Source organism: Nicotiana sylvestris, chromosome 2 (assembly GCF_000393655.2).
Source record: "Nicotiana sylvestris chromosome 2, ASM39365v2, whole genome shotgun sequence".
Classification (NCBI taxonomy): domain Eukaryota; kingdom Viridiplantae; phylum Streptophyta; class Magnoliopsida; order Solanales; family Solanaceae; genus Nicotiana; species Nicotiana sylvestris.
The window spans coordinates 48,408,522-48,431,265 of NC_091058.1; the positions used below are offsets into that span (position 1 = coordinate 48,408,522).

General features: G+C 35.8%; 2 protein-coding genes and 1 pseudogene across 5 annotated transcripts; 2 read left to right on the forward strand and 1 right to left on the reverse strand.

Annotated features, from left to right (window-relative positions):
• Positions 1 to 1,296: 1,296 nt before the first annotated feature.
• On the forward strand, positions 1,297 to 17,176 carry LOC104245671 (protein SRG1-like). 3 transcript variants are annotated; one of them, XR_011405296.1, is made up of 6 exons: positions 1,297 to 1,854; positions 3,725 to 3,972; positions 5,282 to 5,606; positions 7,478 to 7,741; positions 8,505 to 8,784; positions 16,925 to 17,176. XR_011405296.1 is itself a non-coding variant. In XM_009801317.2 (5 exons), the coding sequence occupies exons 2-5, from the start codon at positions 1,603 to 1,605 to the stop codon at positions 7,739 to 7,741; spliced, it is 1,089 nt and encodes a 362-aa protein (XP_009799619.1). In that variant the 5' UTR covers positions 1,311 to 1,479; positions 1,589 to 1,602; the 3' UTR covers positions 7,742 to 7,908. The 3 variants fall into 3 exon arrangements, 2 of the variants coding, with proteins under 2 accessions (XP_009799618.1, XP_009799619.1); XM_009801317.2 differs by lacking the exons at positions 8,505 to 8,784; positions 16,925 to 17,176 and having other exon boundaries at positions 1,311 to 1,479; positions 1,589 to 1,854; positions 7,478 to 7,908; XM_009801316.2 differs by lacking the exons at positions 8,505 to 8,784; positions 16,925 to 17,176 and having other exon boundaries at positions 7,478 to 7,908.
• On the forward strand, positions 15,749 to 17,751 carry LOC104222488 (oxoglutarate-dependent flavonoid 7-O-demethylase 1-like; annotated as a pseudogene).
• A 391-nt stretch (positions 17,752 to 18,142) lies between these two features.
• LOC104222489 (uncharacterized) lies at positions 18,143 to 21,756 on the reverse strand. 2 transcript variants are annotated; one of them, XM_009773717.2, is made up of 9 exons: positions 21,351 to 21,756; positions 20,594 to 20,686; positions 19,965 to 20,069; positions 19,757 to 19,877; positions 19,538 to 19,629; positions 19,292 to 19,420; positions 19,006 to 19,185; positions 18,786 to 18,902; positions 18,143 to 18,602 (listed from the first exon to the last, which is right to left on the reverse strand). In XM_009773717.2, exons 1-9 carry the CDS (start codon positions 21,666 to 21,668, stop codon positions 18,426 to 18,428), a joined length of 1,332 nt encoding a protein of 443 aa, XP_009772019.1. In that variant the 5' UTR covers positions 21,669 to 21,756; the 3' UTR covers positions 18,143 to 18,425. The 2 variants fall into 2 exon arrangements, with proteins under 2 accessions (XP_009772019.1, XP_009772018.1); XM_009773716.2 differs by having other exon boundaries at positions 19,538 to 19,636; positions 19,725 to 19,877.
• Positions 21,757 to 22,744: the final 988 nt, after the last annotated feature.

Here is a 22,744-nt window from a genome sequence, read left to right on the forward strand (position 1 = left end):
AGTTACCAGCAAGTCGAAGACCGATGAGAGCTTTAGGTTTTAGCAAAGAGAATTTGAGAGGTGAGGGAAGAGTATAACGGCGGAGTAAAAGAGAGAAATGCGCGGGGGGGGGGGTATTCTCTAGGGTTAATTAAGGAAAGGGGAGATATGGACCGTTGTTTAAAATTGATCAACAGTCCAGATTAGACAAAGGATTGGGTCGGGTAGGATAAGGTATTGGGCCTGGGGTATTTGAGCCGTTTTAATTGGGTTGGGGTCTGATTTAATTAGGCTATAATTGAAATAAAAGTGGCTATTTTTTAAATACCCAATGTAAATTAATTAAAACAATTTACAAAATATATGTTAATTATAAAAATAAATTTCATGCATAGAAAATAATTTTAAAATGTTTATTTAGTATTAAAAAAATACACATGATTAATTTCTGGATGAAAATAGTATAAAATCATATGATTGGGCTATAATTGCAAAGTTATTACAATTATAGCCAAAAGGTACCAATTTGTCTAATTATGAAATAGTTTGGTCTTAATAGGACCAAAAATAATACATTACATCAAGAAATGCTTTTGAAATCATTTGTGAGGTAATTTTGTAATTATTTTTTGGAAATAAAATGCTGTATAAATTAATAAAAATATAGAAAAATTGTGGAAAAATATCAATTGCTAATCAATGCATGATTTTTGAAGACATATATGCAATTTGAAATATTTTTTGGAAAAAATTGGGTATCAACACTATATAAAGGGGATTTGATCATTTGCAAAACACATCATATGCACGTTACATAAAGCAATACACTATTTTTCTCCTAAGCTCTCAATATTCTGTTACTTCATTCTTGTATCAACTTAATCCTCACTTGGTTCTAGGGTGATAAAATTCGAGGGCCAAGGCTGCTCGATTCATTTGGTTTGCTTTAATTTCTATTTACTGTCAATTTCAATATCAATCTACGTTTTGCTCAGTTTGTGCCAAGGAAAATCACGTATTCTTAAAATCACATTATAAATTCAATTGTTATCCGTTTTTAGGGTAAACACTTTTCTTCATATCCTATCCCTTTTATCATTTTCCATCTACATGTCTTTTCGGGTAAAATATAAAATTGATCGATTCGCCAAAAACTAATTGCATTCGCTAGTAAAAAAATATATAAAAAATATGTATATTATAGGTATATAATGCACCTATATACACATAAGTGAAATTCGAATGCCCTAATTGTGAAGATGGCACGTGGTTGTGGACAATTCCTAGGAAACTTTGAAAACTATAAAAATTGTTTTTCTTTTTTCCCTTTGGATCACGTGCGTGAGCGACCTCCATTTCTCATTATATTGTTCTAGTTAGAGTTGCAGTGCCCCGGTGGGCGATGTGAAGCTGATAGTTGACGATGATGCCAAAGACAAAAACAAAACAATAAAAAAGTATGAATAAATGGCACAGGAATTGGGAAATTGACAAAGTTAGGTAAATGGAATCTATAGCTAAAAGGATTCTATAAGTCTTGTTTTGTCTTTTTGTGTTCATTGAAACATTCTATATAATCAAAATCCCTCCATACATGAGAACTGAACAGGTTTGACTAAGCCGATGAAGTCAACGCCGGCAAAATTGAAATTTGGAAATTTGTTAGTTCCAAGTGTTCAAGAGCTTGCCAAACAGCACCTTACCAATATTCCGACCAGGTATGTCCGTCCAGAACAGGAATCTCCGGCCATATTCGCCGGAACGGCGGTTCCTTCTGTCCCAGTAATCGATCTTAAAGAGTTGATGTCTGGTGATTCCATGGATTCTGAGCTTCAAAAGCTTCACTCAGCTTGCCAACAATGGGGTTTCCTCCAGGTTTATTTTCATTCGTAATTTGCTTAATTATTTTTTGCTTTCTGTGGCCTCTTGTATTCATAATTTGGCGCTTATGGGATTGTTGACATATTCATTTGGAGTTTTCTTTCAATTAAAGTTCCTAAACCCGAACCAGAGGCGGATCTAGAATTTAAAGGTGGCGGGTGCCAAAATTTTCTTTAATGTACACCTTATAAGAACTACTAATATATAATTTAACTACTAATATATAATTTGTTCGGAACGATTGTCCGGTTGATCTTTTAGTTTATTTGGGCAATTTAATAAGCACTTTATTTGCAAATATAAAAATTACATCAATTTTCCAGACCCTACTTATGAGATTTCATCGGGTATATATGTTATTATTGCCGTACGAAAATTACATCTCAGACATTAAGAAGCAAATATAATTAACATTTTAAAGAAGGAATCACACTTTTATCATTAGTAATACAAGTAAAATCAATATTTTTCACTAGGGAACTATATTTTTTTGTATGCTAAAAATAAATTTGCACAAGTAAAATAAAATCTTTAATAAGGGAACTCCATCGATCAGAATTAAAAAAAAAAAAATTCAATAGATAAATTATACCCCATAAATAAATGCGTAATTAGATAAACTACAAGATCTAAAAACTTAAAATCATAAATCTAATGCTTGCGAAATATTCATCATAATTTATTACTAAAGAGATTTAAATTGTATTGACCAATCATAGAATAACACAAATTTTTTATGTTATAATAAAAAAAAGAAATTTTAAATTAATTTTGATCTCAATCTAAATCAAGACCCTAGTTTTTTTTATATTGAAAGAAGAAACTAAAAGATTTGAGATTAAAAGAAATGCTTATATTATGAAATTTCTAAATTTTGGAGGCTCTTATTTGAGTGTTCTTGCTAAATATCATAGATAAAGTAATAGAATAAAGGAAAACAAATAAAATAATAAACGACAAATAAGAAATTGGAAGGTAGCCAAAAAGGAAAATGAGTGGGAGAAAAAAATATAAAAAGCACGATGAAAAGGAAAAGTCAGACAAGGTTCAAGATAAATTCCAACTTGAATTTTACACGAGAAAAGCTTTCAAAAAGGTCTACTAGTCATGGCACCTTTGTCAAGTTTGCGGATGGGGTGGCAGGATCATATATTTAACCTAGTTTAATTTTTTTTATACATAAATATATGATAATTTTACCAACCGAGCGGGTGTCATACCACCCCCACCCATAAGGGTGGATCCGCCCCTGACCCGAACCCTTCTTTTGTCAACCAGCGAAACTGATATAACCTTTTCTATGTGGTATTTTTGAATCTTAAAGCCTTTCAATATACTCAACACTACAAATTTGTAACAACAAATCTAATTCATTTAGCTATTAAAATCTAAAATTTTAGTACGATATTTTTAGTATTGTAGCTGGTTTCGAAATTTTTTATGTTTCACTAATTACATGACACACAGGTCTAAAATATTTTACAATGTTATGACAAATATAAGTACTATTTTGATGTCAAGCTAATAAATTTTCTTGCATTTCGTAGTTCTTTTCCATTTTATTTTTAAGATTCTTAATAAAATTTCATCTATTTAGCTCATATAAAACAATCTAACACATGCTAAAACTTGGACGGTACTGGAGTACTTATTTTCAGCTTTTCCATTTTCCTCCAAAAAAAATGGGACTTAGATTTAACTGCTCTCAAGGATTAAGCATAACATCACATTAATGGAGTCTAAAAATGCATAAGATTCCATGTCCCTTTCCTTCTCACTTTCTCACCTTCTGGGAGATCTAAGCTTTGTAATTGTGAAAATGTCTGAAGCAAAATTTTCTAGCACATCTGTTTGAATGTTTTAGGTTATAAACCACGGAGTGACACCTTCAGTAGTGGAGGAGTTCAAGAGAGAGGTTACAGAGTTGTTCAAACTTCCAATGGAAGAAAAGAAGAAGCTATGGCAACAGGGAGACAGCTATGAAGGTTTCGGGCATTTATTTGTTCTATCGGAGGATCAGAAGCTCGATTGGAGTGATATGTTTGGCATAACTACTCTTCCCCCTCATATGCGGAAAATGGACTTGTTCCAAAAGTTGCCTCCCAAGCTCAGGTGCCTTTCTCCTCACTATCTCTTTCTCACACTGTGGTAACTAGTGGCAAAACTAGTGATTTTGGTAAGGGTGTTCACGATTTAATATGAATAAAAAGTAGGAGTAATACTAATCTATATACATGGTATCATTTTCTGGCGAAGAGTGTTAAGTGTTAACCTTAAAACAATCACATTCATTTCTCAAATGATTCTGAGGTCTTTAAATAAAATCAAGTGCAAAAGGTCCAAATTTGCCCATCAATTATTGTACCATTAATTCTTGAACTATGAGTTAGGTCCCTTCACTTTTCCTCGGCGACCTACAAGAAAACCGGTAAGATCTTAGCATCAACAATTTATAACCAGAAAATGAGAAGGACCCACGTAGTTTCACCCAAGCTTCATTCTGGTCATGGGTAGATCACCCAGGTTCGAGTCCATAAGCAGTGACAATTGACTTATGAAGACTTGTTTTCGCTATGGCTCCAGTGGGCTTAACCAAGCCACTGCCTATGATGTAAGATAGTTTGTTATTCACAACTTGGGAAGTGGGTTGTTCCCACATCGGAAGAGAGAAGACAATTTTGAAGTTTTTTAAGTACTTGTCCTTTTTATGTCTTTGATTTAGGACACATACTTTTAAGTATGTGCAATTAAGTACACTATATATTTATATATTATAATCAAGACTTGGGCTTGGGTGCGGACCGGGTCGGATCCTAAAATTAATTATTTTATTTTTGTGACAGAAAAATCAAATTATTTGAATTTTAAATTCAAAATTCGAACAAATAGTTATGTCTGTTATGAAAGGGTCCAACCGAATATGTCTGTTTGTGAAACAAGACATCTTTTCTGAAAGGGTCTGTTGGTTGTCTATAAATACACAAGAATTTCCAACGAAGTGGCACACAAAAAAAAAATCACAAGTATTATTACAGGCTTTGTTGTATCCTGAAGAGAATCGTTTTGTATTTCCCTAAATTAGTATACAGGCGATAACTCTTTAAGAACAGTCGATTTTCACGCCTCAAAGCCATTTTTTGTTTATTATTTTCTAACATATGAGTCACCAACACATTCTTCAACCGGCACGCGGTCAGAGCCCTGGCTCCTCCTCCTCCTGCTACGGAGCTTATTGGTTCCCTGTTCTATTTCACAATATGTACCTTGAGCTATAATATTCTTGTGGCATAATAATGCGGACTTGAGATTAACCAGACTTGTGACTACTTTTTCTGTGGGAACTTGTTTTCTAACTTGAGCCTTGATCTTTAGTCTCCTCATTTATGTTTGTATGATATGATTGAATACTTTTGAAATGCAGGCACAGCATGGAAGCATACTGCAAAGAAATGAAGAGCCTAGCAATAAGCATCCTATGTCAATTGGCAAAGGCTTTAAGGATGGATGAAAAGGAAATGAGAGATCTATTCAGTGATGGTATGCAGTCAATGAGGATGAATTATTATCCTCCTTGCCCTGAGCCAGACAAGACCATTGGCCTCAGCCCTCACTCTGATGCTGATGGCCTCACCATCCTTATTCAGCTAAATGAAATTGAAGGTCTCCAAGTGCGAAAAGACGGTGTTTGGGTGCCTGTAAAACCACTCCCAAATGCTTTGATTGTGAATATTGGCGATATGATGGAGGTAAGTAATAACTTCCTTGTCGAGTAACTGATTTCTCAAAGGGTGGTAATGTAGTGAAAATTGCAGTTTTGGTGTGCAAGTTATAGGTTAAGTCTTTGTTTTATTGACGGTGTCATCTTGTTTCAATTATTAACATTTCCAAATTTGCTTGAAAGGATTTGATTCAGACTTTGCGAGTTAATAAATTTACAGATAATTCAAAGTATCCACCCTTCCTCTGAGAAAAATAAGATCCTTTGAGGAAGGTGGAAGTAGGACCAGAGGTGGACCCAAAATTTAAACTTGATCGATTCAACCTTTAAGGTTTTTAACATGGGAAAAGGGCCAAAATTGTACCTCTACTATTGAAAATTAGTCACGTTAATACCCGTTTCTACTTTCCATCCAAAAGCATACCTGCCGTTAGTAAAGTATATAAATTTGTCCCTAACCCTAACAGATTTCCTATGTGGCACCGGGGACCACAAAATAACTTGCCAATTAAGCAAATTTTGACCCGTTTATTTTAGAAACCCGCCCCACTAAAATTTGCCTAAAAGATGGTGGTGTTAAGAGTTGTTCAAGGAGGAATCAGGTTAAATTTAAACCATTGCTAGTGACTGCCATTGCCGGCGCTGAAAGCTTTGAAGGTCCACTAAATAAATTGCTGCAGATTTTCTTTTTTTTTTCTTATTCAAATATTATATTATATTTTACCTAAACCTAAAGCAAAACCAACGAAAAATCCACCATGCCTCCACCTCTGTTCATCTTAATGATTCAGTCTAAAATTTACCACCTTCACCTTCACCCATCACCATAAAAAGGAAAACAACCAGCTACCTCCCATTACTCTCGAGGGACCAAGACTATTCCCAAAAATTTCGCTTCTCCCTCATTTATGAGACCAACTCTCACCATCTCCATTATCTAAAATTATTTTCAAAGGAGTAGAGATACCCCTTCTGTCCGATAGAATTTCTCTCACATCCCCTATCGAAAGTTGTCACAAGAAAAAGGATGAAAGTGGAGCGACTTCTGTTGAGGTTTTCAGTTTGGGCATCAGTCGGGGGTCTTCTTCTTTTTTGTTGATTAAGGCTGGGAGTTGTAGATTATCCGATGTACAGGTGAATTGATGGCTGATGGCTGGTGTTGTAGTGGAGTTCCACCAGTGTTTTTTTTTTTTGGATGGTTGTTGGAGGATAGGTCACTGCTATGTCTAAAAGATGGTGGTGTTAGAGTTGTTCAAGGAGGAATCAGGTGTTTGGAAGGTTCTGATTTTTTAGGCTGTCTGACGTGGTGCTCCGTTAGGCAAGTTATTTTGTGGTCCCCGGTGCCACATAGGAAATCTGTCAGGGTTAGGGACAAATTTATATACTTTAGTAACGGCATGTATGCTTTTGGATGGAAAGTAGAAACGGGTATTAACGTGACTAATTTTCAATAGTAGAGATACAATTTTGTCCCTTTTCCCTTTTAACATTGAACTTATTATTTACTTTTGAACTTGAGTCCAGAAATTAAGATTTGTTAGAAATTTTATTGATTTTTGGTTGTATATTTATGTTCCATGTAAATGATACTGGGTTCGATTGAACTCATAGTATATAGACTCCATACACCACTGAGTGGGCAGTCTTAATGTTTTCATGTGATTTAGTTTGCTAAATTATATGGCTAATTAGGTTAAAACTTGCTTGATTAGAACAAATTGGAGATTATATGACTTATAATTAGCTCAAGACATGTGGATTAAATAAAAAAACTATTGCTAATCCATTCACTTGCAAGTGAGAACTTATATAATCCTATTTTTGTAAGGAAAGAGCTCATTTTCTAATAGGATACTAATAAAAATTTCAATGGTGTAAATGTGTTAATTGACTTGGCAGATAGTGAGCAACGGTGTTTATAGGAGCATAGAGCACAGAGCAGTTGTAAATTCAAACGAAGTGAGGCTATCTGTTGCAACATTCTATACCGCCAACCTTGACTCCGAATTGGGACCTGCACACAGTCTTATTGGACCAAATAATCCAGCAATTTTCCGTAGAGTTCCCGTGGAAAAATATTTACTGGATTTTTTTTCACGAAAAATTGATGGAAAGTCGTATGTTGATTTCATGAAGGTAGAGACGAGGGATGACGAGTCCTAGGTAGAGTTTGATACTCTTGTTAGTTAGTTTATCTATATCACATGAAATGTTCTTATAAGTTACTTTTGCTGGTGTAATTTGGAGTTCCACTGTTTGATACTGTAAAATAGAAAAATAGTACGTACGCTCTTTGTTTCATTATATGTGAAGAGTCTTTTTATACTTGATACGGAGTTTAAAATGTTTAAGTTTTTGTATTATATTGGTATAGAGAAGGAAATAGTTACGTGGGTTAGACATTATATTTTTGGGTTGTACATCTTATCTTGCCTCATGTCTGGATTGATTTTGTTTTAAGGATGGCCTCAGGCTTTTTCACGACTTTATTTTATGATAACTGTTGCACTATTGTACAGAGTCACCCGTTGCCCCATTTTTATTTTATGTGATTGTACAAAGTCACATGATATTCAATTGCATGTTCTTACTTTTTAGGTTCATTATGTTATGATTGGGTCAAAGGTTCGCTCGGTGGACGTCAGACTTGTCAGATGCCCATCTGCGACCCTTCAGTTTTGGGTCATGATAGATTAATTAATTAGATTTAGGTATTTAATGGAGTATTAATTAGGTAAGATGTTGACTATGATCAGAAAACTTTCAGATATCACGTGTTTCCTCATGTTTATAAAATGATATTCTAGGCTACCTTAAACAGAACAAATAAAAGTACCCATGTATTATAGGACCCCCTTGTATATACATATTACACGTTACAATTTCATATCTTTGTACGCTTACTATCTAAAACATGTTCTCTTAGAGGAAGCTGGGAAAAAAAACTCATTGATGGAAAAAGCAAGCTCGAGAAAGCTAGGTGGTTTTTTGAAAGTTCCCTATGTTCGAGAGTTGGCAAAGCAACAACTAGCTGTGTGATGATATAGAGAAGACTATCTTGACATCCAATCCTTCATCCTCTTTCATATTGCCTCAAGTTCCAGTTATTGACATGGAAAGACTGCTGGCAGTTGGAAATAATGATCATCATGATGATTCAGAGTTTGAGAGGCTTCATTTTGCTTGCAAAGACGGGATTTTTCCAGGTATATTTCAATGATCAACCACTGTTCATTTTAGGTAAGTTATAGGAATAGTGTAAATGGTTAGTGATGACTCATTAGTCATCAACAATTACCCAGGGCGACCCTTCCATAAAGCAAGTAAAGCAACCACTATGGGCCCCATGTGTTTGGGGGCCTATTTTTTATTACACCTAATAAACTATGTATAACTTTTAAAAAAATGTTCTGTAAAGTGAAAAAGTTTGATTTCTTTCTTTAACAAATAGATAAGAAGGATTTGCAACTGCTATGATTTCTACCAAGGAAATTGCACTTGAAATGAATATCGAGCCCGAATTTCCTAAGAAACGTGTGATATATAGGAAGTGACAATTTGATGCGAATGTTGATAATGAAATCTCAAAATCTTTCGAAGAGTACTTTAGAGTTGATTACTTTTATACATAATAGACCAGACTATTTTTTCATTTCAAAATAGATTTGAACAATTCACAGCATATGAAAATATTTTTGATTTTCTATTTGGCGGTAAAAACTAAGATCACTAGATGTTAAAAATTTGAAAAAAATATTGCCTTAATCTTGAATGTTCCTTAAAGCATAATAATCAATTCGTATTTAATGGTTTAGATTTATTTTCTGATAAAAGTATTAAGGAAAATAGTACAATTAGAAGATAGCAGTTTAATTAATACACTTAATAAAATAAAAAGATTTTATTCTTTTTCAAATGCCTAAATTGCTTATGGAATAATGTTAATAACTCATGTTACCGTTGCTTCAGCGGAAAGAAGTTTTCATAAATAATATTGATAAAATCTTACCTAAGATCAATAATGTCACAAGAAAGGTTAAATGGATTAGCCATATTGTCAATTGAAAATATTTATTAGGAGTTATTGATTATAAGTAAATTATTAACAACTTTGTATCCAAGAAAAGCTAAAAAAAATAGACTTCAAATAAATAATAATTTTTTTAAAAAAGAATTAAGGCCCTCATAAAGTTTGGCTTCAAGCCACAAATCGGGCCGCCCGTGCAACCACAAGCCAAAAGAATATAATATACTCCACTTTACATATAACAACAAAATTCAACAATCTTTTAATACTCGTTTCATGGATTTGTACAAATATTTCTCATCCTAGGTAGCCTTTTCTTGTCCCACCAATTATTATATGCATTTTTTTGGGTTGCCTGCTTCTACTTTTATACAAAAACAAAGCTTGATGGTGAGATCTATTTTCGTGTCCCACGAATCTTATATACTGATTTACCAAACCTCAATGCAAATGGAGAACTAGAACGAAATTAGAAAGTAAAGAATAAATTATCTTTTTTTATTTTTATTTTTTATGAAGTAAGGTGTTATATTGATGGCACCAAGAAGATGCAGAAATTAGAAAAAACTTTGGACTAGCTCCTGAATACAAAAACAACAATTGAAGCAGGGAGCTAAATCCAAAGATCAAACTACTTGATTGTTAAACTGAAGTAAGAGAACTAATGAAATCTACTAGGGAAATTGCATCATTTACAGGGTCTAAATTACTCCAACTGAAAAGATTCATCAAACACTTGGATTTCAGTGAACAGCTAGGAGTTGAAATGCCATCAAAACATGTGGTTCCTTTCGGTCCAAATACACCAGAAAATGCAAGCTGGAATCATCTGCATGTTGATTGCCAAAGTCCCACATCGGTTGTGGGCAAAATGTTTAGGGAAATTTCACCTATAAAAGGAGGCCTAATGTTTAGGATTGAAACACACCTCTCATTTGCTTTCTTATCTTCTTAAGGCATTTGTATCTTCTCTCTTTTAGTATTATTTCACTTGTATTTTTGGAGTGGAATAAAATATTGGTTGTGTCCGAGGAAGTAGGCAAAATTGGCCGAACCTCGTAAATTCTAGTGTTCCTTTTATTGTTGCTTTATTGTCTTATTTATTATTTGGTGGCTGCAATAATTTTTGGTATAGTAGTTGTGACTCATTCACACTATATACATTTGGCTTCCGCAACAATTGGTATCAGAGCCAAGGTACTGTCTAAGTATGCTCTGTGGTTGCAGCATAGTCTGATCTTCCACATCAGAAAAGATTTATCTTGGTAACTGTGTCAAGGTTCTGTCTTAGTATGCTCTGTGGTTGCAGCTTAGTCTGATCTTCCACACCAGAAAGGAAATAATCTTGATTTGTGTCGTCAGCTATTAAATAATATTCGTGTCAAAATGGGAGACAATAAACAAGAAGAATCTACATCAAGTGTCAATAATACGTCATCGTTGGCATCTTCACTTATGACAAGAATTGCGTCAAATGCGAAATTTGCGGCAGAAATTGTTGACGGATCAGGACATTTTGGGATGTGGCAAGGCGAGATTCTAGATGTCCTTTTTCAACAAGGGCTAGATCTTGCCATTGAAGAAAAAAGACCAGATGTTATTGGAGAAGAAGATTGGAGAATTATCAACCGTGTTGCTTGCGGTACCATTCGATCCTACCTTGCTAGAGAGCAGAAATATCCATACACAAAGGAAACTTCTGCAAGTAAATTATGGAAAGCACTGGAGGATAAATTTTTGAAGAAAAACAGTCAAAATAAATTGTACATGAAGAAGAGACTGTTTCACTTCACCTATGTTCCTGGTACCACGATGAATGAACATATCACCAGTTTCAATAAGTTGGTCACAGATTTGCAAAATATGGATACAACTTATGATGATGGTGACTTGGCCTTAATGTTGTTGGCGTCACTTCCTGATGAGTACGAGCACCTTGAAACTACTCTACTCCATGGAAATGACGAAATTTCTCTCAGAGAAGTTTGTTCAGCTTTGTACAGCTATGAACAAAGAAAGCGAGAAAAACAGAAGGGCGGAGAAGGAGAAGCACTGTTTGTGAGGGGTCGTCCTCAAAATCAAACGAGGACAAAGAAGGGAAGATCCAAGTCAAGATCCAGACCCAGCAAAGATGAATGTGCCTTTTGTCGAGAAAAAGGGCACTGGAAGAAAGACTGTCCGAAGTTGAAGAATAAGGCCAAACATAACAATGGAAAGGCCATTATGGATTCAAATGTAGCTGATTGTGATGATTCAGACTTCTCATTAGTTACAACAGAGTCATCAACATCATCAGACATATGGTTGATGGACTCGGCTTGTAGCTATCATATGTGTCCCAACAGGGACTGGTTCGTGGAATTTCAAGAAGGAGAATATGGAGTCATCCACACAGCGGATAACAGCCCTCTTACCTCATATGGCATTGGTTCAATACGATTAAGGAACCATGATGGAATGATCAGAACATTAACAGATGTTCGATATGTACCGGATTTGAAGAAGAATCTCATCTCTGTGGGAGCCCTAGAATCAAAAGGGTTCAAAATCATTGCAGAAAATGGAGTGATGAGAGTATGCTCTGGTGCACTAGTGGTAATGAAGGCTAATCGGAAGAATAATAATATGTACCGCTATCGTGGCAGTACAGTTATTGGGACAGCGACAGTGACATCCAGTGACGACAAAGAGGCAGAAGCAACCAAGCTATGACACATGCGCTTGGGACATGCTGGAGGAAAATCCTTGAAAACTCTATCAGATCAAGGATTGTTAAAAGGAGTAAAGGCTTGCAACTTGGAGTTTTGTGAGCATTGTGTCAAAGGGAAACAGACAAGGGTTAAATTTGGTACAACGATCCATAATACTAAAGGCATTTTGGATTATGTACACTCTGATGTTTGGGGTCCTTCCAAAACACCTTCATTGGGTGGGAAGCACTATTTTGTAACCTTTGTTGATGATTTTTCTCGAAGAGTGTGGGTGTATACAATGAAAAACAAAGATGAAGTGCTGGGAATTTTTCTCAAATGGAAGACGATGGTGGAGAATCAAACAGGCAGGAGGATCAAGTGTATTCGCACAGACAATGGAGGTGAATACAAAAATGATCATTTCAATAAGGTCTGTGAAAATGATGGCATCGTCCGACACTTCACTGTTAGACATACACCACAACAGAATGGAGTGGCAGAACGTATGAACCGGACCTTGCTGGAGAAGGTACGGTGTATGTTGTCCAATGCTGGCTTGGGCAAAGAATTTTGGGCTGAGGCAATTACATATGCATGCCACCTCATTAATCGTCTACCATCTGCTGCTATTGATGGCAAAACACCATTTGAAAAATGGTACGGAAAACCTGCTGTAGATTATAACTCTTTGCACGTGTTTGGCTCAACTGCATATTATCATGTGACGGAGTCAAAATTGGATCCAAGGGCAAAGAAGGCTATTTTTATGGGAATTACTTCTGGAGTCAAAGGATATCGCTTATGGTGTCCTATGACAAAGAAAGTAATATTCAGCAGGGATGTTACCTTTGATGAATCTACTATGGTAAATAAGGTAACAGAAGATACCAAACAAAATGATGGTGCTTCTAAGCAGGTGGAGTTTGAGGGAAAATTTATTTTTCCTACACAAGAAGCAGAGGAGGAAACAAATGAAGATTATCCTCTGGAAGAAGAGCCAGTAGAGAGGGAGATTCCAACTCAGGAACCTCAACAACAACTTGAATCAATAGCAACCAGCAGGCCAAAAAGGACAATAACAAAACCTGTTCGTCTCATAGAGACAGTTGCTTGTGCAACCTCAATTGTAGCTGATGATGTTCCTACCACTTATAAAGACGCAGTCCAAAGTTCAGAAGAAGATAAGTGGAGGATTGCCATGAATGATGAAATACAGTCCCTTCATCAGAATCATACATGGAGATTGGCCAATCTCCCGAAGGGAAAGAAAGCAATTGGGTGCAAATGGGTATTTGCAAAGAAAGAAGGATTTCCTAACCAAGAAGATGTTCGCTACAAAGCAAGATTGGTGGCCAAAGGATATGCTCAAAAGGAGGGAATTGATTACAATGAAGTATTTTCTCCAGTTGTAAAACATTCCTCCATTAGAATTATGTTGGCTTTGGTAGCACAGTTGGATTTGGAACTAGTTCAGATGGATGTAAAAACTGCGTTTTTACATGGAAACTTGGAGGAGGAAATCTACATGACTCAGCCAGAAGGATTCAAAGTTGCTGGAAAGGAAAATATGGTGTGCAAACTTGAAAAATCGTTGTACGGATTGAAACAATCTTCTAGACAATGGTACAAAAGATTTGACAAGTTTATGTTGCGGCAAGGGTACAAGAGAAGCAAGTACGATCATTGTGTGTATTTGCGCAAGCTTAAAGATGGTTCCTTTGTATATCTTCTCCTATATGTTGATGATATGTTGATAGCTTCCAAGAATTCAAAAGAAATTGATAAGTTGTAGATTCAACTGAAGAAGGAGTTCGAGATGAAGGATCTGGGTGAGGCAAAGAAAATTCTTGGCATGGAGATAATAAGAGATAAACGTTCAAAGAAACTCTGTTTATCTCAGAAAGAATATTTGAAGAGAGTACTACAACGTTTTGGCATAGATGACAAGACTAAGCCAGTTAGTACTCCACTTGCTCCCCATTTTAAGCTAAGTACTACTATGTCGCCAATGGATGAAGCTGAACGAGAGTATATGTCAAAGGTACCATACGCAAATGTTGTTGGTAGCTTGATGTATGCAATGGTTTGCACAAGGCCTGACATTTCACAAGCTGTTGGAGTTATTAGCAGATATATGCACAATCCAGGGAAGGAGCATTGGCAAGCTGTGAAGTGGATTCTACGGTATATTCATAATACTGTAGATGTCGGGTTAGTTTTTGAGCAGGAAGACAATCAGTCTGTAGTTGGATATTGTGACTCAGATTTTGCGGGTGATCTGGACAAACGAAGATCAACTACTGGTTATGTGTTTACTTTTGCAAAGGCACCAGTTAGTTGGAAGTCTACTTTGCAGTCAACAGTTGCTTTGTCTACAACAGAGGCAGAGTACATGGCTATTACAGAGGTTGTGAAGGAGGCAATTTGGCTTCAAGGGTTGCTAAAGGAGCTTGGTGTTGAACAAAAAAGTATCACAATTTTTTGTGATAGTCAAAGTGCTATTCAATTAGCGAAGAACCAAGTTTATTATGCAAGGACGAAGCACATTGATGTTCGATATCATTTCGTACGAGAAATCATTGAAGAAGGTGGAGTCACGGTGAAGAAAATTCATACTACAGAGAATCCTGCTGATATGCTGACAAAAGTGGTGACTGCAGTCAAGTTTCAACATTGTTTGGATTTGATCAACATTGTTTAACACTGAAGATTGAAGATGAAGACACAACCAAAATTTGTTACTGAGAGAAAATTGAAGATGTGGAATTTTGCAAGGTGGAGATTTGTTGGTTGCCAAAGTCCCACATCGGTTGTGGGCAAAATGTTTATGGAAATTTCACCTATAAAAGGAGACCTAATGTTTAGGATTGAAACACACCTCTCATTTGCTTTCTTATCTTTTTAAGGCATTTGTATCTTCTCTTTTAGTATTATTTCACTTGTATTTTTGGAGTGGAATAAAATATTGGTTGTGTCCGAGGAAGTAGGCAAAATTGGCCGAACCTCGTAAATTCTAGTGTTCCTTTTATTGTTGCTTTATTGTCTTATTTATTATTTGGTGGCTGCCATAATTTTTGATATAGTAGTTGTGACTCATTCACACTGTACACATTTGGCTTCCGCAACACTGCAAGATCTTCTTGATGGTTCTATCAACTTTCCAGAGACTCCAACTTTCCACTGCTTCCTTTATAGTGTGAGGAGTTGCCCAACTTACGCCAAAAACTGATAAGAACATGCACCACAGATCAGCAGCCACTGAACAATGCAAAAACAAGTGATTGACTGATTCTGATTGTTGTTGACACATATAGCATCGAAAGTAAAGAATAAATTATCAATTATATATTAAAAATCATTTACATATATGAGCAGTTGGTGAATCATGGAGTGAGCTCATCATTGGTGGAGAAAGTGAAGTCAGAAATCCAAGCATTTTTCGAACTACCAATGGAAGAGAAGAAGTTTGAGCAAGAAGGGGATCTTGAAATATGGGCAAGCCTTTGTTGTATCTGAAGAGCAAAAGTTAGACTGGGCAGACTTGTTTTACATGATCACTCTCCCTACCAATTTGAAAAAACCTCACTTATTTCCTAAGCTCCCTCTCTCACGTAGGTACTCTCTCTCTCCCCCATTATAGAAAAGAAACAAGGCACGTTAATGTTACACAAAACCATACTCTTTATAACTCATAGTCATGCTCAACTATCAGACTATAGGTCTGCCCCTGTACCTGATTTAATGTTGGACTGGGACATACAAACTTTAGAAGCATGAGCAACCCAGTGTACGAAGCATCCCGCGTTCACGCATGGTGCAAGGGAGGGCCATACCCCTAGGGGTTTGTAATATAGACAACCTACCCTGATACTAGCGTTAGTGAAAATATTACAACGGGTCGGGTCGGATATGGTTCGGGTCGAAAACGGGTAATGAAAAAAAACAGATAAATTATCCGACCCGAACCATATTTAATACGGATAAAAAACGGGTTAACCGGCGGATAATATGAGTAACCATATTCTCCATGACTTCTTGCATATTGATTACTTTTGGGAGAATTCTTAGTCTCCTAACTTGAGGAACCCCCAATTTTAGGCTCTACAAATGTAAAGTTAGACCTATTGGTTATCTATTTTCTAAATGGATAATATGGTTCTTATCCATATTTGACCCATTTTTAAAAAGTTCATTATCCAACCCATTTTTAGTGGATAATATGGGTGGTTAACTGTATTCTTTGAATCATTTTGCCACCACTACATATATATATGTCAATTAAAGTTGAGTGACTTTTTGATTACAAAAAAATTGAATGTCTTTGGCTCAATAAAGTTGAAATTACCCCATGTTTTCTGTAATGCTCAATGCTTTATATAAAACTAATCTAAGTGGCTTTGCCTTTGAATCTAAAGATAGACCTAGTAGTGAAAGATTTAATTTATGTATATAGAGAATGCAAACAACTTCTTGTAGTATTGATAGCTTAACTAGTTGTATATGTAACTTAACTTTTTTTCCAGGTTAGCTAGTACTTATAAAAGTTTTCTGCACTGTGTATACAATTTTATTTTTCCTATCTAATTAATCTTTAATCATTCTTATTTATATTATCGGACCATAAAGGGATGCACTGGAACAATACTCAGCAGACCTCAAGGAACTTGCTATGAAAATTATGTACAAAACGGCAAGAGCTTTAGCCATGCAAGCTGAAGATATGGATGTACTGTTTGAAGAAGGGCTGCAAATGATGAGAATAAAAATTACTACCCTCCTTGTCCTCAACCAGAGCTTGTCATGGGCTTATGTCCTCACACTGATTCTATTGGTCTAGCCATACTCCTTCAGGTTACTGAAACTGAAGGTCTTCAAATCAAGAAACATGGAGCTTGGATTCCTATTTCACATCTTCCTGATGCCTTTATTGTCAACATTGGAGACATTTTAGAGGTGTGAAATAAAATTTATTGTCTTCTTTTTTGGCTCTCAATGGTTTATGACATTAATGGTGGTATAATTGGTTTGCAGGTGGTGACAAATGGAATTGATAAAAGCACTGAACATCGAGCAATAGTTAATGAGGACAAGGCGAGGATCTCCATTGCTACATTTTTGAGCCCCAAATTGGATGGTGATCTAGGTCCAGCACCTAGCCTCCTCACTCCTCAAAACCCTGCAAAATTTAGGAGGATTGGAGTGGCTGATTACTTAAAGGATTTCTCTCTCAAAAGCTCGTTGGGAAATCATACCTAGATACTATAGGATTAGAAGTGGAGATGATGGGGGCAATTGAATGTTGCATTCTTGGATGCTTTTTCTCATGAATGTTTCATGTTTACTTTCTTTGTTGCTTCTCTCTGTGATGCATTCCAATTTCCCCGCTTCTTCCCTCTCTGTGTTTATGCTTCTCTGTACTGAGTTCCTATGAAATAAAGAATTTTATTATATGACTATTGGTTTAGCAGAGATGTCACTGAGGCTGGTGCTAATTCTTGTAATATAACTTCTTCATCTACTACTAAACGAACCAAAAGGTAAACTTCCATTGTCTAAGATACTTTTGTAACAAGAAGATTAAGGAGTCGTTTTGGTTGACTATCCATAAAATTTTGCCAATTTTTTGTGCATAACAGATATGTATGGGACATATGAGATTTAAGCGTATCCATTAATTAACTATACTATAATTGGATACTTGGTCTGTATGATGAATATGTGTTCCTACCAAGTAAATGACTTCCCTGGGTATTTCTGCCTGATTTGTCCATGGTTCAATTTTAAGCAACCCAACATTATCATTTGAATGTAGCGAGAAATATTCTGCTTGGATAACAACACTGCTTTTAAGAGGAAGAGTAATTGTTGTATTAATGGCCTTTTTTGAAGCAAGTACAATCCGTCTTATCTGGAGCAAAGCTTAAAAGGTGAAGAGAACAAGATAAATTTATACTTCAATACAAAACCTAAAAAGCCAGGAATGAATTTAAATTCCACATAAGGATCAAAGACATGAACTTCATTTTTGATTTCTTAAAAACAAGCTAAAAGAAAGGCACGTGCATGAGTTCCAATTTAGTGTGTGTTTGAGCAATTGTTGTAGCAATGGCTTGTTTAGTTGGACGGGTTACACAGCTGAAAGGAAGGACGTGTCCACAGTCACGCCCTGTGCTATCTGGAGAAGGTGCTCAACATCTAATTCGGGGAAATGTTGTAAAAGCTTTAAGTTGTCAACGAAATCACCACTCAGTAATTTGCTTTTGACACATATTAGCATAGCACAACAGATCCTCAGAAGCATGTCCTGCAAACGACACATTACAAGTGGTGTATTCAGCCACCAGTAAAATGAATTTGGAATTGGTCGACAGGTACTTATCTATTTTCACTCTGTGATATTATTAGGTCAACCCTCTAAATCTATACATACAAAATACACACATAATATGCTGTTGTACAAATTGGATGGTAATGAAGGGAGAACAACCTGAAGGCCAAAGGGATTGCTTAAAAGTGTATCCCAGATCCTTAAGATGTGATGCAGGCTAAACTCCTGAGTAAGAAGCAGAGTGATCCACCTAAACGCATAGAATTGCGGCTCAACCTGTTTACTTGCACATAAAAGCAACTCTCAAATAATTTGAGGAATTAATTAGACCAGAAGATTAAATGCAAACAATTTGTCAGTGCTTAAGGAATAGGTTCACCTTTGATTTATATTCAAGATGGTGCCACAATTCCTCATCATTGGTTTTCAAGAACTTTGACAAGTTTGAAAGAGTGGAGTGGATACCCACAGAACTGCTATCTAATTGTTGACAGAAGTGATCCACACAGCCACTCATTAGTATAACAAAACAGGAAAAAGTATCTGCTTCTAAATTTGCCTGCATAGCGGAAAAGCAAATGTTGCTTTTACTATTTATGGGTTCTGAGAAGGAGTTGGGAAAGGCAAGAATTTAAATAATGAACAAATTTGAGGAAAACACTTACAGTATTGTGCTCATTGCTATCAGTGCTGAAGACATAGTATAATGGGGCCAAGACCTCATTCATGCCTTGCACATAACTAATTACCGGATTTAACTTTGCAAACAAAAGAAGAATATTTCTCATTGACTCCTGCAAAGCATAGATCGATAAAGGCATCACAGACTAAAGTCACCATGATTTGCAGGGTTAGTTGATGGTGAAGAAATACTTAATATCAGGAGTTGAGAGATATAAGTAAAATGTTACCCTATTCTTCCTAGATAGTGGAGAGTCTCCGGAGAAGAATTCTAAATCTGGATGAGTTCGTTGCAAATCACGGTCTATTTGAACTGAAATTTCTGAAAACTAGAAACACCATTGTTTTATTGTCATAAAAAAGTATATCTGTGAGCTAAAAGGTTCCAGAAGAAGTCACAGTGCAGTAGGTGCTTGCCTCAAAGTACTGATGCCATATACTAGCTTTACCTAAGCTTAGTGGATGATCCTCTTTAGAAATGTTGTAGCGTTCAAGGGGCTCATTTGCGTCGCTGCTAGTAGCATGTTCAAGGAATCTCAAGCTTTTATCTTTTCTCCTTGACAATTCTGACTGTCTAAATTAAGGAGTGTTATTTGATATACAGTCGTATAAAACAACACAACTAAGACCATAAACTACAAGGTAGTGGAAGCTTACGGGGTTTAGTAAAAGCTCCTCTTTGAGCTTAGCATATTTTAATCGACTCTCAGTCAACTCCTTTTCCCATAAATCACGAGAAGTAGGTAAATACCCCAATAATAGCTGCAATTTATTATCATGGCAAAACAATGTTAAAAGTAATAAAGAAGTTCAGACATAGAGTAATAGAACTAAAGATTGCAAGAATCTTGTATTGAATCTTAGAACGAATAAAGATTCTTTCAGAAGAAAAAAACTACTATGTCGGATTGGATTCAACATTATATTCTTCTACATTCAATAGAAATACTTTTTGTCAGCTTAATCTCATAATCTTGTTCACCATTCAGTTCTATCAGGTCATAGTATTCGTTCATCCAATACACACGCTATATTCGTTCTAGTTTAATCAGTGTCATTCTTCTACTTCCTATTCCAAAGTAACTTCCAGTTTTACATCTTTCTGATGCGCCGTTCGTCATTGCATACTTATTTAATCTCAATGATCAAGAAAAACAGACGTATGTTTTCAAAAGAAAATACTTGTGGTGATTACAACACATTGGCTGGAAACAAGTACATAATTTTGGTGAAAAAATGATTATATTAAGGGATCAGGTAATTAATAGTAAGCACAGGTATTTTACCTTCCAAATTTTTGCTCGCAAACTCCCTCCATCAGGAATACCTGAACTGGCAACTCTTTGCAACTTCTCCAAATTAATCTCCTTCTCAGAAATCTGTTTCACCAACATCACAGAAACCCCAGAATTGGCAAAACCATTAGGCTATTTTACATATATAGTCAACAAGTGAGCATTTTGCATAGAAGCTCTAAAATTTACTTTGTGTGCAGGAATTATACTAGGAACTAGGAGTGGCAACGGGGGGTCGGGTCGGATATGGTTCGGGTCTAAAACGAGTAATGAAAAAACGGATCAATTATCCGACCCGACCAATATTTATACGGATAAAAATAAAATAAAAAATAGGTTAACCGGCGGATCCATGAATTCTTGCATATGATCACTTTTGGGAGAATTCTTAGTCTCCTTAACTTGAGGAACCCCCAATTTGAGGTTTTACAAATGTAAAAGTTAGACCCATTGGTTATCCATTGATTACTCATTGATTATCCATTTTTTAAATGGATAATATGGTTCTTATCCATATTTGACCCATTTTTAAAAAGTTCATTATTCAACCCATTTTTTAGTGGATAATATGAGTGGTTAACTGTTTTCTTTTAACCATTTTGCCTATTAATTGAGATAAATGGTAGTATGTGGATTAGCAAGCAAATGCCTTGGCTGTCTGAAACATGATAAATAAAGTATAGATCATCCATAATCAAGAGTGAAAATAATGAAAACAACTAATGAAAATTATGTTAACCAGTCTCACCTCATGTTCAAGATCAGATCTTTTTTCATTATCATCATTAATGATTGCGTGTACAATTGCTCCCAAATTCTTATTTGCCTTTTGGGGAACACTAAGCTCCTCGTCAAAATCATAAGTTTGATCCTTAATCATATGTTTCAAAGCAAACCCATGAAGCTCAAAAGTGCGTAATTCTTCACCTGCAGATTCATCTCTTTTATCAGACCCCATATTGTAATTTCCTTCTTCTCTACCAACCACAAAGCTACCAAGCATTTCAGGAAATACTAATTTCCTCGCTTTTTCTGAAACCTTGAGCTTGCTAATTTTGGGCACCATTTGCTCGAATTTCTAAGGGTGAATTGGAAAAGAAGTTTCTGCTTTCACTTCAAAAGTTAAAAAAAAAAATTAAGTTTGGAAGGATTGAGGCATTGTGGGGGGGGGGGGGGGGGAGTTTGGTTTCCTTGAATTTGTTTCAGAGCAAGAGAGGAATGACAGTTAGCCGTTGAATGGTAGGCGGGATTTTTTCATCTAGCGGAACAATGAACTTTTACACTATTAACTTAATTAAAAATCAACTATTGGATATTCGGAGTTAACTTTACCCACTATATTAGTAATATCATATAACTATTTTTTTGGTTAAATTTGTATACGAAATCGAGCTCGCCTATAACATGGTAGGTCAGGTTCGGAATATGACAATAAAGGACCGAAGATCGATCCCATGTCCGACCGGGCTAGAACCCGGGGTTAGGACGCCTGGCTTCGAGAATATCGAGGCCATGATCCCAGAATCGATCCTAGTCCCGAACGAGCTCCAAGCAACATTGTTAACATAGCCAACAGAAGGCCAAAATGTCCGTGACTAGTCGGATATTACGACGGAAATCTCGGCACTTATCAATAAGGGGCCCGCAATCAGCAAATCAAGGGATTTTTTAGCATTTATAGAATTGTACCTAAAGTAGGACTCCTCTACCATATAAAGGGGGCCTTATAATTAATTTAAGACACTGTAACACACATCCAAAGCAATACATTATTATTTCTCTCTTTAAGCTCTTATTCTTCCGTATCTTAGATCAACCGAAGTGCATCTAGTCCCAAGACTGTAACTGTTCCATTCGTGTGATTTGAGTTTACTTTATCATTGCTTATTTCAATTGCAACTTAATTTATCGCTTTATGTCAAGATAGATTCTCCACAATTTTTTATACCCTAATCGAAATCTTATCGTGGATAAGTTCAGTGACTCTTATTAAGCTAATCTTCTCTAGTTGATTATAACACCCTAATCCAAATTTTCATAGAGTATTTACTTTATTTCAGTCTTGTAATTGTCGCATGAAAGTTGGAATAAATTATTACCTGCATATATACGCGATAGTGCTACATTTTTAGGAGTCGACAA